Source organism: Nematolebias whitei, chromosome 1 (genome assembly GCF_014905685.2).
Source record: "Nematolebias whitei isolate Nwh7 chromosome 1, NemWhi1, whole genome shotgun sequence".
In the NCBI taxonomy this organism is placed as follows: domain Eukaryota; kingdom Metazoa; phylum Chordata; class Actinopteri; order Cyprinodontiformes; family Rivulidae; genus Nematolebias; species Nematolebias whitei.
Window position 1 is genome coordinate 53,520,467 of NC_056498.1, and position 17,486 is coordinate 53,537,952.

General features: G+C 39.5%; 1 protein-coding gene across 1 annotated transcript; it reads right to left on the reverse strand.

Annotated features, from left to right (window-relative positions):
• Window positions 1-119: 119 nt before the first annotated feature.
• Window positions 120-17,081, reverse strand: fam135a (family with sequence similarity 135 member A). The gene is made up of 20 exons (XM_037685248.1): window positions 17,005-17,081; window positions 12,738-12,817; window positions 12,273-12,412; window positions 11,479-11,549; window positions 11,193-11,366; window positions 10,923-11,049; window positions 8,688-8,841; window positions 8,125-8,202; window positions 7,696-7,745; window positions 7,018-7,176; window positions 6,616-6,689; window positions 5,447-5,601; window positions 3,400-5,332; window positions 3,119-3,279; window positions 2,937-3,028; window positions 2,682-2,779; window positions 2,277-2,428; window positions 2,051-2,161; window positions 1,843-1,956; window positions 120-355 (listed from the first exon to the last, which is right to left on the reverse strand). Exons 1-20 carry the CDS (start codon window positions 17,079-17,081, stop codon window positions 150-152), a joined length of 4,206 nt encoding a protein of 1,401 aa, XP_037541176.1. The 3' UTR covers window positions 120-149.
• Window positions 17,082-17,486: the final 405 nt, after the last annotated feature.

The window sequence follows — 17,486 nt, forward strand, 5'->3', positions numbered from 1 at the left end:
TTAAAATGTGTTTGGAAAGTAATTGGGTTATATTTACAATAAAATAAAATAAAATAAAAAATTGAGATCACTATTGGGAAAAACCTTTAACCGTAGTGAGGTATTCGTGCCACATTCCTCATATCCAAGTATTTAGTTCTGACACAGGTCTACTGAAAGTACTTGAGCCCTGCAACGAGGAAGAACTTCTCCAGGAAGATCTCAGAATCCAAGACAGCAATATGTGCAGCCCGGCCAATCAGGGAGTTGGCTGTGTTGGGCAGGGCGTGTATGACATCGTATCTCACAAGATTACAGTCTTTGTTCTGAAGTACTGGCAGCAGCAGGTTCTCGATCATCTCAGCATACACAGGCCCTGGTGGTAAATAATAGAAAAAGGCAAAAACTTCTTAAGTATCTTTAACGAACTGTGATGTTACAGACTTAAAAACATGAATGTGCATGCAGTCAAAAAGGCAGCTGACCATCATTAGATTTACAGACCAATATATTGTCTTGCATATGCAATAATAAAAACAATTCCATGATTTGCATTTAAAAATCTTTGTTCATTTTTAGGAAAATGTGCTCGTCAATATATCCAGAAGTAATTTTACTATACAATAGTCCCTCGCTACTTCGCGGTTTGTTTATCGCGGACTCGGCCTATCACAGTTTAAAAAAAAAAAAGAAGTTTTTTTCCATTCAACCTTTATTTATACAGGTTAGCCTCACTGAGCCACGGAGACTCGTTTACAAGAGGGACCTGTTCCAGACAGAACATATAAAGTACCGACAACAAAACAGTAGACAATGACAACAAAAAACGACGGTAAAAATGCAGTTAAAACAAGAGTAGTGTACAAAACAATAAATCAGGGTGCTGTAAAACAGGGTGAAATATTAAAAACAAGAACATATTTGTTTTGATTTTTCAATTGACATTGTCAAATGTTTGAAACCCCTTAAACAAATCAAGGTGGACAACTTCAGTTCCTGTTGCAAGGTGCTCCAGGTTGCAGGAGCTGAGTAGCAGAAGGCCTTTTTGTCAAGTTCAGTCCGCATTGAGGGAAAATAAGATTGGACCCGACACATAATTGGCTGAATGATGGATGAGCCGCACGATCGGTATGGAATTTTTATTGAAAATAAAATGTTAATTATTTAGCACCTGCTGCATATTTGTGCAGCTCAGAGCAGCAGAAAAAGCTTCCTCCTGCAGCTTTGTGCAGCCCTTACAGTTGCAGGATAAACTTCCTACTGCAGTTAATCAGCTGTTCAGCATGCAGAGCTAAGAAGTGGGCGTGGCCAAGAGCTCTTGCAGGTGGCAAAGAGCAGAGGAGGCAGGGAGCTGAAATCACGACATTCTGTGCTCTTTTAATAAACTACTACTTACTACTTGTACTACTATTCCTACTTCGCGGTTTTTCATTTATCGCGGGTCTTCAGGGTACGGATCCCCCGTGATAAACGAGGGACTACTGTATTTGAAATGTAGATGCAAGAGATAGTCTTATGAAAACAGAACCAACGTTTTACTTTTTGAGACACAATAGGTGCAGCAAATATTTTGTTCTGTTAATAACTGTAGGACTGTGGTTTGCTTAGTCACTGGTTTCAATCTACAATCCTGTACTATTTGCATGAAAGTACTTCATTTGTCCCCAAGTTCAGCATGCACGTACAGGTATGCAAGGATGCTGCACAGAAACGCATATTTTGGGGAAGATAAAACTACAAAGGCAGACAGTGCCTTTGTGTCAGACTAATCTGTTTTCTTGGAGATTGCAGAATGTAAAATCTGAGCGGCAGCTATATTTACTCCTGACAGGTTAGACCACAGGTGGTTTTGCTTCATCTCACCTGTTTGTTTGTCCTTCAGTGCCGTTTTGCACATCTCTATTCGTGCAGAGTGATATGGAACATAGCGGTCCTGCAGTGACCCCACCAGCACCACATTCTTAAAATACTGCAGACCTTAAAAGACAGATCGAGAAAAGAGAGTTATAAATTGCTACGCTGCATTCTACAAAACAACAAAAACAAAGTGGTTATTTTTAGCAAAGCTAACCAGATTTTTTGCTGAGTTTGTACAGGAAAGTTTGGCGGGGGTCAGAGTTATCACGACATGTCAGCTGCAAGAGAGACCCTGATTTTTTCCACTTCTGCATGAACCAAAGTCCTGAAACCCAAAGTTCAAAGATTTAATCATTTTATTTATTTGGCTCTCATCAACACAGACATAGAAGTTTGATGACTAAGAGAAATGAAGCCAGAGTGTCTGAATTTTAATTCACCTGTGTTGACTAAGGTGGAGCTGTTGTACAGTGTGCCCAGGTGAGGTCCAGAAAGGGACAGGAACGTGTGCAGCTTGCTCAGGTAACATTTAAACCGGGGCCTGGTTAGGACTGAGCGAACTATGAGGTTCCCCAATGAATGACCCACAAAGCTGTAAATTAATAATATGAAAGATGAGACATGTCAATAAGAAGCCATCAGCGCCATCTTTAGCCATCTAACAATATGCCTACCTTTATATGACATGCTAAATGGATACAAATCGTAACTTTTCTACAACAAAAATACAAATTTATAAACTTTCAATGCATTATGTGGCAATTTGATAAATTACTAACTTGTCCTTGAGAGAAAAAAAAGCTGTATCTATTTACATCATGTTACAGTGATATAGAATGTATTACCTTATCTTTGACACAGTGAGGTTATATATCTGAATGTACTGAACTATTTCATCCAGCAGCCGGTCCGTCATCGACTCAAAATCAGCAAATGTGTCATTCTGTGAATCAAGAGTGTGTCATATGAACAAAGAGGCTGTGTTTTACTGTGTGTCTGACTGAGGTATTTCAGCTTATTAAAACAGCCTAAAGGCTTTTGTCAGATAACAAGTTTATACATGTCCAGTCAATTGAAAGCCGAGTTTATAATCCACATACCTGATTCCTCTCAGACATTAGGAAGTCAATACGTGCACCAGGCAGTCCAAGCTCCAAGTAAGTCTTCACAAGCCTCAGGTCTGCACTGTTACCTGCAGCAATTTAAAAAAAAAGTGTTTTTAAATGTAAGGAAAATGGCTAAATAATCTACTGTCAAGGATTTTGATGGAAAAGGGTCCCACCATCCAGGCCATGGACGCACACGATGAGATGAATGCCTTCTTCAGAGCTTTCATCCTCCTCTAAGCTGAAGTAGGGCACAGTGGATGCCAGCTCAGGAACCTCACTGTATATGAAACCAGGAAGCTTTAACTGCTTCATTTCTTCTTTGGCCTTGATGAACCTGAATATTTACATTGAAATACATTCAGAACTAATATTTGTAAGGTCAAAGATGAAAATATATGCACTGAAAATTACATGAAGCAAAATTTGTCATAAAGTAAACAAAAAGATGACTCACGCTTTCATCTGTGAAGTGGGTGCACATTCATACCACTGCAGGCTGGAAGAGAAGGTGGAGGAATAGGAACATCTACCCAAACTAAGCCCAACACTGCTGGTGGACAGACTGGAGCACCCAGGAGCTTTTGATAAATCCCTTGTTTCATGGAGGTAACCAGTGCCAAACTGTTCAAACAGAAGACATGGCTCTTGAACGACTCCATCCCCGGTTTGCTCTTCATCAGCAACACCGTTCAAAAAAGCGTAGCCATCACCTTCCTCGTAGTAACCATTTTCAATCATCTCATGTTCAGGCTCATCCTCGTCCTCCTCAGCCGGCTGCTCTGGCTGGATCCCCAGTGTGATGGCAGATGTTTCTACAGGACTGATCTCAGACACATCTGTGCTGGAGCGTGAGCCAAAGTAGTTTTCTACCATCCCTCGTTTCACCAGGTCAGTGCTACTAGTAGTGGCAGAGTTGCTGGAGGGACAGGCTGTGTGGGGTTCACTATGGGATTCTTTTAATGTCCCAGATCCACTTGCTTCCTCCCGTCCAACTTCAGAAGCTTCAGCAAATTTAGGGTCCGTTTCCAGATCACAGGTGGGTTTTCTAAGTTGGGAATCATCTACAACAACTTCGGGGTGGCCGATTGTGTCAGTTCTTTTAGCGATATCTCCAGAGAACACTAGACTCTGCTCTTGCACCAAGACACTGGACTTCCTGCCTCCAACTTCAGGTCCACTGGAGGCTCTGGAGGAACCTTCGCCCTCGTCATCTGAAGGCAGGGAGTTGATGGATGTGAGCGAGGACTGGACTCCGCTGACGGGGCTCGAGCTTTCAGGAAAAAGAATCTCTCCTATACCACTAGGTTTTTGCACTGTGCTTTGTTGAGCAGGCTGTGGAGCAGGACTCTGGAGAGTCTTCTCAGTCTGTGAAACAACAACGCTGGATTCAGGGACTCCTGCTCCAGCATGGGATCCTAGAACAAGTTGAGTAGCAAAAGAGCTGGGTTCACTTTCAATACCCGAGTCTGAGAGGCGAGATGAGACGCTAGGGACTCCTACATCTGGCAGCCTGATACACTCACTGTTTACCTTTATTGAGACCACACAGGCTTGGCTACACTGTGTTGCCTCTTTACTTGACTTTTCAAAAACAGAATCCACTGCAGACTGTTGAGAGTCACAAACATCTGCCTGCGTAGTAATTCCAGGAATATTACTGCTGGGAATTCCAACAGTCTGATATGGTAGAATCACTGGTACCTTATCACGGTGGATAGAGTCCTTGCCACTTGGTTTGACGTCACTTCGCTTTACTCCAGCAGATAGCTGTGGCACCTTTTGGCCAGTAAGGTCAACGTGCTCATCTTTTTGTATTTGTTGGCTTGCAGCAACAGCCCCAGTACCTGCCTGAGGGTTACTTTGAGAGTCCAGAGTGGAAACATGTTTGAAAAGAGCCTCATGACTAGCAGCAGTACTTATGTCATCTGTAACTGTCTCAGCACGGTTTTCAAAATGTGCTGATGCTCCACCAGTGGCAACAGCAGAACTAGTATTAGTCCGTAAAAAACAATTTGAGTCCCGTTGCAAGGTATGACTCTCCTCAACTTGGCTAAAAGGAGGCTCTTCTTCCTTGTACTTTGTGCTGGTGTCGCTGTAGGGGGCTTTCAGATTCTTATAGCCCACCAAAACTACAGAGTCCTTGGACCCCTGTCTAATTAACTTCTTAGAGTTATCAGTTTTAGAAATTTTCTTTATTCTTACTGATTTGCCTTTGGACTTAGGTGGTGCTTCAAAATTATCTGGCCAGGCGTTATCCAGAAGAGCACAACTTGACTCAGGTATGGGGCTGGCAGCTGCACTGTAGTCCTTTGCGTTGGACTTCTCTGCTTTACTGGAAACAGAACCAGTTCTTGTGTTGTGCATGCCTAACCAAGGTCCATCACGGTCTAATGAAAAACAAAAAACAAGATTAACACATATAAGGGGGACAAAAAAAACAAGATAATTTACATGTAATAATTTACAATAATTTACAGCAACAGCAATAACAAGTTCCACACCTTCTGTGATGGAATCCAGATATCTATCCTCAAAGATTATTGGCAGAGTAGTAACATCACCATCAAGGTCTGCACAATCCACTGGAAGTGGTGGTAAACACAAGAAGTAGCTGGAGCTTTTGATAGCATTAGTCATCTGTTGGTGACTGTGAGCACTGATGGAGACCCAGGAAGAAAAGGAGACAATAACAGAGATGAGAACTACCGTATTTTTCGCTGCATAAGTCGCTTTTTTTTATGTGTGCATAATTTGCATGCCCTGCGAAGCGATGCATTGATGGATTTCCCCCCCCCATATTTATAAACCAAATTTTGGCTGAGATATGACCGTTTTCATTCATTCTGACTGAAAATATTGAACACTACCATTTTCAGGCGCTAGATGGCAGTTGAGGAGTATGGCATGCTGTTATATCATACAATAGGTAAAAGTGGCTATTAATGACACAATCGGCTTGCCACAAACTGCCAATGTTGTCTGCCTGGAACAACAGTCAAATCAGCTTCATTTCGCTGCGCCGCCCCGGCGAAATGCAGCTGATTTGACCACTGAAGTGCATTTATTAAGTAAAAGTTCAACTGAGACACACCTTTACTATAATGTCGGGCAAACAAATAATTGTTTTTAGGTGGTTAGCTTGTTAAATTTTGAAGAAATAGACAGAGCCGCCCTCTGCTCGTTCATGCTTCCGCGTATCGGGTTTTGAAATGCAGCAGATTTGGCCGTCCAAACGCATTTATTAAGGAAAACTTAGACTGAGACGCACCTTTAATTTCGAGCAACCAAACAATTGTTTTTTGTTAAATTCTTGTTAAAGTCCTCCCGTGCATGCTCCTGCGGCCGTCATTTGGCAGCCAATCGATTTTGGCACACTGGCCCACATTTCTGGGTTCGGCCCACATTTTCAAGTTGTCAGCGGTGACGCGCAACAAACAAACGCAACAAGTCAGCAGTGACGCATAATAGATGCAACGTATACGGCAAAGTGACATGTTTAGGATTTTTTCCGCTTATTAGACATATTTTGACTGATTCGACTTATAGGGCGGTGCAACATTTACGGTGGAAAATACGGTATGTAGTATTTCAAATAAGAATTTATCAGTCCACATCTAAGAACATCATTACCATATTAAAAATTCAAGACCAAATTGTCAGCACAACTTACTGTAGCTCCTGATATGCCAGCGCAGATTGTCTTGGATGTTCCAGACAAAAGAAAGCTTCAGCAAACCGCTTAACCTGTAACAAAACATACTTGTTCATTTATCTGACATGTTGTGCATAAATCATGCAATTTTGTCGTTCTTTTATACCCTAAAAGGCAAACTACTCTAAACTTAAACACAATAAAGTTAAATGCCTTGATGCTAATCAAGTCCGCTCCTTCTTGTGTTTTTGAAAACCAATAAAGCAAGCTTATCACAAAAACACTAAAACACCACATAAAGTAGTCAGTTAAGTTCTATAGAAGATTCACTATAGTTTAGGATCAGTTATTACAATCAAGTAAAATTATCTTAAATAAATATAAATCCCTTCAGAATTGAATTAAATAAGTTGAACTTACTCGTAGCATATGGTGCTCCATAGATAGTAGGCCAGCAATTTGCTCCTGCAGGGACACAACTTCAACAAACTGTCCCCAGAGAGCCATAAGCAGAGAGCAGAGCTGAGCCAGGTTCATATTTACCAGCTCTGCCAGCTCGTCTGGGGACTCAGCTTTTAGCTAAAAAAAACAAAAATACATCACTCAGTGGATGACTCAAGTGAGGTCCTAAATAAGAGGATAAAGTACAATCGCTTTGTGTTAGCGAGTAAAATCTGACAGAAAACATTTTAATGCCTTGATTGTCTGCAGATTATTTTTGTTACAAACAATTTTGGATTATTTCCTTACTTTTTTATGTGGACCTGATAACCCCAGAAGTACATAATTATGAAATGCTTTCATAGACTAATTTTTAGGTCACGTCATCAACTGCGAAGCGACATCAAAATACCTTCCAGTTGACTGATAAATTATTTACTGCAGGCATTTACTTGCACCACTCTACCACAATTTGACACGCTCCGAGTTACCTAATTTAATAAAAGAATTCTCACTGATCACGATACGTTACACCTCAACATCACCACCAATATGACAGCATTTCATAATTAAAAACAACTACACCCTGGATATAGTCTTGCATACACAGAGAGAAGTATCAAAAGACAAAAAGGAAACGCGTTCAGCAAGTCTCACCTTGACTTGCTCACACAGGTCATTTAGTCGAGCCTCTAAGTCGAGTTGCTCTGTAGAGGGAGAAACATTAAAAGCTGTTATTTAACTATACAGAGTACTGAACATGAATCTGTAATGGAAGTTAGAAAGTTGTATCGCACAGCACTGGTGTTAGAAGTTATTTTTCTAAAAGACACAACAAGAGAAAGTTAGAACTAGAGAGTCTAGGAAGCTTTTAGCCAAAAGTCTTTTTGTAACGATGGAAAGAAAAGTATGAGTAGGTTTTATACACTGCTAAAAAGGAAAGATGAAAAAGGGTTAAAAGGTTTTCTTTGGAAAGTGGGTCCTAAAAAGCGGTGTGGAATTAGATTTTTTTATGAAGGAAACTAGAGCGAAGAAGAAAAAGAGAAAGCCAGGTTGATGTACGGTACAGGAAGCGTTGCGACATACCTATGTAGACGTGTCTTTGACCTCGGGGATAGGGTCTTCTGAGAACTCTCTCATATAGCACCTGCATGCTGGGCTTGGCTAGTAAGATTGCACATATAGGCATATTTAACTTTTCTTTTATTATTTAGTCCTTTAGATAAGGTTTATATCTACCAACTTGTGCAGACTACCCTGGGTAAGAATAGTTAGTTGTGCTTGCCATTTGCATTTGGTAAACGTTAACAGACTTCTCTACCGAGATGATTTTTTTAAGCATGATTAGTAATATTAAGCTAAAATCCCCCAAGCAAATAAACTGCTGTTGATGAATTTGTTTAAAGGTCTTAATTTGGTAATGTGTAAGGAGGGGAGATGATGAGGTTACAACTACATCTGCAAAAAACACGCTAAAACCAAAAAACTAAAGCAGAAAATAAACAAGACTGTGTACTATTGACAGTACCTGCCTCCTCTTTGTGTTTGTGAGTTTAAAAAAAGAAATGCAAATAATATTTTAAGTCTAGGTGGTTATAGAATGTGGTACAATCCAAGCTAAACGGAAGCCAAAGTGCAGCATACTGTACCTAGTTCCATACGATGGGAGGAGGGCAGGTCCTTGGTAATAGAGGTAAAGTAACCAAAAAGGCCCCGGTAGGCAATTAGAAGATTGGAGCAAAGGTTATGGTGCAGACTGAAGGCATGCTGCAGACAGGGGTCAGATACCAGGAACATCCTGCCCTGATGGACCACACAAAACAAAGAAAACATTTGTGACTTAAAAGTATGATGTCTGGTTGAAAAACGTTTAAACAACTCTATTGGTGTTGTACATTAGTGAGAAAAGGTGACTCACTAGTTATTTGTGATGTGACTGCTATAGTTTAGAGATTCTACTTTACAATCACAGTTTGGAGTTCCACCTCTCTGGTGACCATTTTTATAGTATGTTGGTACAAATCGGTTTAAAAAGTAAAGCAAAGTCCCTATTTTAGCCTTTTGCACTACATGCACAGTTTTGTTGTAATAAGCTATCTTTGTTAAAGGACAAGGAAGAAAGAGCCAACAGCTTGAGCACATACGTCCTGTTGAAAACGAAACGCTTGTTGTGTGAACGTTTATGAAGCATTCACACTATTGTGATCCATTTTTCTTCCATACATTTTGCAGCGTGATTCTCGTCCTGCAATTTTAAAGCTATTTCAACAAGTCGTATAGCAAAACATTCAGTTCATTCAGGACAATCCTACTATGACTTTTGGTATTGGTGCAACTTTAGCTTTTTGAAAATTTTAGCTTTTTCTGCCATATTGTTTCCTCATAGAAAATGAATTGAGCTCATTTTACGTCTGTTTACAACCTTTTACTGCTCCTTTCACATTTTCTTCTGGTTCAGTTTCTTTCAGCATCCATGTGCAGATTTATACTTTTTTTCAGCTAATTTCAGCTGTTTTTTCAGCAGTTTTGTGCTTCTTTCAGCTAACTACAACATGTTTGTGCTTCTAATTTCTTTCTGCTAATTTCACATTTTTTGCACTCATTTAAACTTTTTTCAGCCTAATTCAACATAAATGTGCTCTCCCCACTTCTTTTTGCTAATTTAAGCTTTTTCTGATTTCTTTAGCTGCTTTTCAGCAGTTTGTTGCCAATTTCAGGTTTTGTTTTTCAGATAATTTCCACTTTTTTGTGCTCAATTTATGCTTCATTAAGCTTAATTGGGCAAATGTGTTCTTTCTGCCAATCTGTTTGTTCTACCTTTTCAGCAACTTTTTAGCATTTTTAGATAATTTTAGCGGTTTTCAGATTAATTCAAGTTTTTCATAGTAATTTCTGCGACTTTCAACCTAATTAACTTATTTAAGGTGACGTCAGCTTATTATTCTTTTAGCTTTTTTTCTTCTAGTTTTAGCTTTTTCTGCTATTTCAGCTACTATTTATGTTTTTATGCTAATTTGAGTTTTTTTTTTAGCTAATTCCACATTTTTTTTGCTCATTTAAGCTCCTTCCATTTCCTTCTGGTAGTTTAAACTTCTTTCTGCCTTTTCAGCTACTTTTGCTAATTTCAGCTTGTTTAGCCAATTACCTAATTTTATTGCTCATTTCTGCTAATTTATACCTAATTCAGCAAGAATATGTTCTTTCTGCTTTCTTCTGCTAATTAAGGCTTTAATTTCAGCTGCTTTTCAGCAAGTTTTTGAACAATAAGCATTTTGCATTTTCGCAGGAAATGCAATTTCTCTAGTTACATTTAAGATCAGTTGGGTTTTGGGAGGGTTGGTGTTATTCCCAAGTTGCATGTCAGTGATGCATCAGGTGGTGATGAAGAACAATGCCACGGTTCTTCATGAACAACTCTATAAAGAGCATCTCAGAGGACGTTCGAGCTGAACGCCTTTCTCTGGTCAAACGTGACAGCTTTGCTTTTTTTTCCCCTTCATTTGTGCTCCATCGATCAACATGTGACATCTCAGCATGCTTCAAATGCAATAAATGTGACAATACTCCAACTGAGGGAAATGTTTTCAAATTCGGTACAATGCCATGTCCAAGAAAAAACATTACTGGCAAAGATGTTTTATTTTAAAAAATAAATATTATGCAAATAATTGTTTTATTTGACTGAGGGTTTCCTTTAGACAACTCTAGTGCACAGAGCTTTGAAAATTATACATTCCTAAAACGTCCTGATGCATGCGCAATAATCCAGGTAGATAAATCTAACAAGGTTGAGTCAGGTCCTCTGGACGGATCCAAGTTTAGCAGCTTCTTCAATTTAAAATATTTTACAATTTTTTTTTTCTTTTTAGAAGAGGCCCACTTACATCTGTGGACACCTGCTTTACGTAACTGCTGCCGAAGACGACGTTCTCCAGGGGTGGGATGACTGAATCTTTGCTCTGTGCGGGAGCATTTCGGTTCAGCCATGTGGTTTTCACAGGTCGAGGGAAACTACATAGAAAACAAAATTTAAAACTTGCAGAAAAATACATACATTCAATAGACAATTAACTACTACTTCAAGATGGAAATCACCAAGTGTGCTTATGCTATTTTAATAAAGTCAAGTTTTAAAAAAATGCTGCTAATCTGACCTGATGAGGGGCTGATGTAGAGCCACAAGGGAAGCATGGATGACTACAGAGATGACAGACAGGTGGAAATAGTCAAACATAACATTAATGTGTTGGTGGATGCCTCGCTCGAGGCTAAAGTGCAAACGAAGTACGCGGCCACTGATGTTTTGTAAAGGGCTTGGATCATTTGGTCTGTAGAAGACACAGAATAAAAATGGAAGATGCAGTTACTTCGTTGTTTACATAAGAACTGCAGTTATAACATTTAAACAACATGGCGACAGTTCAGCATTGCAACACCTACGTGTAATCACCATCTGTGAAATACAAATCCAAGAAGAGCTGAAAATCCATGTCAGTGAGGGACTCTTCCACCTGAGAATAAAAAAAAAAACAGTCAACTTGAGAACTTGCATAAAAGGAAAAAATGAGCTGAACTGAAAGTTTTATAATAAAAAGTATTAAGACTGTTCTTTTTATGGCAGCTAATTAGTCTGATAACGTTGAAGCACCTTGTCATATACAGTATTTTTCTGACTATAAGGCACATTAAGCAAAACAAGTTCATTTTGACAGATTTTTAAGTGCCGTGTACAACATAAAATCAGTTAGAGGTCAGTAAGCACAACCAGAATTAATACATAAGGCGTACCGGATTATAAGGATCACAGTCGATTTTGGGGAAAATTAAAAGGATTTTAAGTGCATCTTATAGTCCAAAAAATATGGTAACCTAAAGATAACACTCATCCAGTAATAGTCTGATGCATCCTACTCAACTGTACATCCACTTTTTCCATCTGCACAACAGTTTAGTAAAAGACAATACTCTTTGCAACAGCTAATTTGCTCTGGGCAGTTTTAAAAATAGTCTCTCGATCTCTCCATTGTGCATCACGCATTTAACAACACACTTTTGGAGCATCTGGAGTTTCATACTACGAACTTGTGAATTTTGTGTCAAAGTTCATGACACAAAAACGATCCGTCCTCTTTTTTTTTACCCTCATTTAAATTTTATGCACACCATGAAGCCAAATGAAAAACGAAAGATGCCGTAAAGTTGGCAAAGACAGAACCCTTCTTTTATAAACCGACCTTCTTCTCATCCAGCAACATCATCACTTTGAAGAGAAGGACATCATTGACGACAACCTCTTCGTTCTTATACAAGATTTGAAAAGTTTTGCTGCAGATGACATCATCCTGGACTGAAGCTGGGAACGCCAGGTCAGAACCTAAATGAAAACCACTGATCAACAGCATGATAAGGAAGGGTACCAGCTGAGCATGACTTCACTAAACGCAGTAGAATCTCAATTAATATTCAAGATCATCATTTTCATAAACCACATTAAGAATTATGGAACAATATGCATCATAATATACATAAACCAAGAGTTAATTACATCTACAAAATAATTTAGACAATGTTTGAAACTACAAATATATAATTTTTTTTTTTACACAGATTTGAATGTAGATAAACAACCTACCACAAAAGATTGTTTTAGTATAGATTTCTTTTTTACCGTGCACATGTAAAGAAAAATTGGATTTTACCTCCTGCCCGAAGCAGACTGGCCTCAACTTTGTGTGGAACACGTGGAGGTACCTTAAGACTGGCACGTATCTGGTAGAACCTGTTAAAATGGTTAAAAATAATTGTAGGGATTTAAAAAAAAGCACTGTTAGCTTGGTACAGAACATGAGGTGGATTTTAAATGGTGAACAAATTACAAGTTACAAAGGTCTTAATTGTAAAAGGATACTGCACCTCTCATGCTGGCAGACATCTTTAACACCTCACTTACCCTGGAGACAGTTCCCACCTGCCTGAAGACTGCCACCATCATCCCAGTCCCAAAAAGCTCTACAGTGACTGGTCTGAATGACTATCGGCCAGTGGCCCTCACCCCGATAGTCGCTAAATGCTTCGAAAAACTGGTCATGACTCACATCAAAACAACCATCAACATCAACGAGGACCCTCATCAGTATGCATACCGTGAGAACCGATCAACAGAGGATGCAATCTCCTCTGTGGTCCACACTGCACTCAACCACCTGGAGCAGAAAAACTCTTACGTCCGTATGCTCTTTGTGGACTTCACATCCGCCTTCAACACCATGATCCCCCAAACCCTGATGGACAAACTATCCACACTAGGACTAAGCCCCTCCATCTGCAACTGGGTACTAGACTTTTTAACAAACAGACCACAGTTAGTGAGGATCCACAACCTCTCCTCCTCCACCATAACCCTCAGCACTGGCTCTCCTCAGGGATGTGTGTTGAGCCCCCTCCTGTTTACTCTGCTCACATATGATTGTGCAGCTACCCATCCAGGCTGTCACATTGTAAAGTTTGCAGATGATACAGCGGTGGTGGGATGCATCACAAACAATGATGAGTCCAGCTACAGGCAGGAGGTGGAACACCTGGAGAGCTGGTGCAGAGAGAATAACCTTCACATCAATGTGAAGAAGACAAAGGAGATGATTGTGGACTTCAGAAGGAACAAAAACACCTACACCCCCCTGAACATAAGAGGATCTGCGGTGGAAGTGGTCTCCAGCTACAAGTACTTGGGTGTACACATGAATGACAACCTCAGCTGGAGCAACAACACCACCAGCCTGATCAAGAAAGCTCATCAGAGACTCTACTTCCTCAGACGGCTGAGGCGAGCTGGTCTGGGAAGCTCAGTCCTCACCTCCTTCTACAGGTGTGCAGTGGAGAGCATCCTGTGCTCGAGCATCAATGTGTGGCATGGAGGCTGCACAGCTGCAGAAAGAAAAGCTTTGCAGAGAGTGGTGAAGGCTGCACAGAAATCTGTTGGAATCAGTCTCCCCACCATCACAGACATCTACACCTCCAGATGCAGGAAGAGGGCCACCTGCATCATGAAGGACCCCACCCACCCAGCACACACACTTTTTGCCCCACTCCCCTCAGGAAGGAGGTTAAGGAGCATTAAGTGTAGAACCACTAGACTGAGGAACAGCTTCTACCCTGAGGCTGTTAGACTCATGAATATCTAACTAGAATAATCACTGTGAAAAACCATATCATGTTGCTGCTGATCTGTTTCATGTTGCTGCTGATCTGTTTCAATGTTGATGTGTTCATGCGTGCACATCTGCTCACAGACTCATGTTCATGTTTGTGGTGATGTTCAATGTTTTATGTTATGAGTGCTTAGTGTATATTTAGTTGATGTTTTTCTTAGTTCATATCTTAGATGTTATTACTGTTTTTCTTAGACATTTTATTGTTGGATGTAACTGGGACCCTGTGTACATAATTTCGCTCCACCACATGTACCACATGAGGTGCGAATGACAATAAAGAAACTCTGACTCTGACTCTGACTCATAAGTTAATAATGAGCTCTTTCACAGTCACTCATGTATTAAACCCAAGCTTTTCAAGCACTGATGAGTCACAAGCGCTGAGCAGGAATTTTACCTGAGCACAGCAAGGTATAAATGATTTGCTGTTCAATTTAATCCACATTTGCTTGAGAGACAAGGTCATTATTTTATAAGTGGTATTACAATTAATATAATAATAGAACACCAAGTAAAGCAGATAAGCAATTTGTGTCCACCCAAAGGTTGTTTAGTGTCACGACAATTATCTTTTTAATTCCTGCCACTAGGAAACATTTGTAGGAAAAACATCACTGAGTTTGTTTATTCAAATCTTGTTTAGTCCGATGCAATCCTGTATTTGTCTTCCCAAGAGGTTCATTTTCATGTTACAGTTTGCACAGATAGGTTTATTGTTTCTAGCCAGGTAGTCCTGACATATCCTATTACAAATTCAAAATAAGTAAAGTAATATATATATATATATATATATAAATAAAATTGTATAAATTTCATTTTATTTTTTAAGGGGATCATTCAAATAAAATTAAAAAAAAGCCACAACTGCTGATGGTTGTCATCTGTCTTCCATTACAAGATACCACAAGCTTTGTGGCCAAACAGAAAAAGCTTTGGGCCTGGGAAGAAAACTTTATGTTGGTGCAACTCTTGAGAAGTTAAGCCACCTGCAACCGAGACTTGTTTGAGACTGAAAATTGTTCCTCTTTAGTTGCAGTTTAATTGAATTTTGAGTGATTGAAACCAATTTGTAAGTTGTGCAGCCACATTTTGCACAGCTATTTGTTAATAATAATGGCCTATTTGCATATGCATAACTTGCAAAACTGTATTCTAGGTTGTGCACATCATGTCACTGCACACCCCTGCCTACAGCGTATATGCCTTGGCCTGCTATCCACAGAAGTACTTAAGAAATCAAGATGAGCAGATTAAATTGGACCAGATTTTAAATTATTATGTATCCTCTGTGTTGTTTGACCTGAACATTCAGGGCTGAAATCTCTGGGTGCGTGTGTTTTTTTGTTTTTTCTTTAAATAAACCAGGCTTTCAAGACAGAGGACATTTAAAAAGCACAGTTCTGTTCAAATCAGGCTCTAAACATCAAAAAATAATTTACGTTTGCTTAAAAAAACAAGTAGGGTAGGTTATGCTTTCTCTGCAAACAACATTTGCTTCCACGTGCAGCGAGTCTCTGTGGCACGTGTATTTAAACAAGAATTGCGAGAGTTTGACAGAGTCAACAAAACAGGCTGGTAATTAGTGTGGTGCGGTTGCATTCGTGGGCATACGGGCATTGCAGACTTGTTACTGCTCAACTGGCTGTGGTAAAATGTCACTACTATAATTGTTACCACTTTTCTGGCAATTCAGAGAGGCGAGCCCCAAGGGGCATCAATCGCTCGGCCTGTGATGATGCGACCCGCTCAGGGAACAGTGACAGATGGGGACTGTGACTGGGGCGGTACACAAGTCAAACGGTAACACAGGTGTCATCAGGAGAGCTCAGGGAGGAAACCTCCTGTGAAGCAGAAGGGAAGCTCTGCACTGCAGCTGAGCAATTATAGCGGTTTTATTTTTTTCCACAAACACTTTGAAGCACATATTAGTTTGCAAGTGCAAACAATGCATTCAAAATCAAATTAGAAATGCGTAAATATTTCAATACAGAAGCAAAAAAATATAAACGGGAGGAAATTCATTAAAAAAAAAAAACAACATAGCTGTAGAGATCTAAAATTATGGAAACTAAATTGAGAAGAGTTTGAGACCATGGCAAAACATTTTGAGAGAATATCTGTCTTACAATTTTTTTGAACATACTCAAAATTTAAGCAACAAGACTAAAGCCCTGTGAATCATGCAGAGAAATTGAGAACCCCCACAAATGTTGACACATTTTAGAGACTTTCCTACGAATGCTGTTAACAAAACTAGTGGCAAACTGCAGTAAGATCTGGCTTCAGCCACCACACAAAGTAATGACTGTCCTCAAATGACCCACCTCAGACAAACTATCATTAATGCAGAATTACAGAAGAGAGGCCAAACTGCATGTAGAGAAGAAGACACTTGAAGAAATATTAATGCTGTCTGTGCTAAAGTCCCCTGAAGATTGCCATCTGTCCCAAACTGACATTCACAGAATGTAGCTCGTTTCCTTTCCGTCAAACTGCTAACCAGTCATTGAAATAGTTTAAAGCATACCATAGTATTAACCTTTATTTAACCAGGCAAATCCCATTGAGATCACAGATCTCTCAAAGGGAGGCCTGGTCCTGAAGGCAGTCTAACATATACATATAAGTTAGTTGTAAATATTTTTTAATCAAGACAAACCTCTTTGCAAAGGCATTTTATTAGTAAAGAATTGCTATTTGATTTAAGTTGGCTACAATAAAAAAGGTCCTTCTAGAAGCCTGAGACAAAACTCACCCTCTCTGGAACAGGTCCACATTGTAGAACTTGTGGAGCTCCACAGAAAACTCCACTGTGGCCTGGACTTCAGCCATTTTGGTCTCTACAAGCAGAGTGGCTTCACATCATCTCCAACACATCTGTAGACCTGTACACAGAGACTATACAAACATCAGTTCGTGGACATAAAAGAACAATTTGAATGAAACCAATTGAACCTTTTGGTTTAACTAAAATATTAATAAGTGCAAGCAAACATTAAATGCCCCTTTTCCATTAGTACCTGTAGTACTAATGGTATTTTACCATTTACTATTTTAGTAATAGTACTAAAAACTTTTAGTAATTATTAAGTCTTGATACTGGTATTTGATTTCCATGTATTTTTAGTCTAATTAGTCAACAACAAAGTCAATGGTAGGGTTTAGAAGAGCAAAGGAAAATATAATTAACACTTTAAGAATAGGCCTGAAATTCAATACAGCAGTGTTAGAAATAAC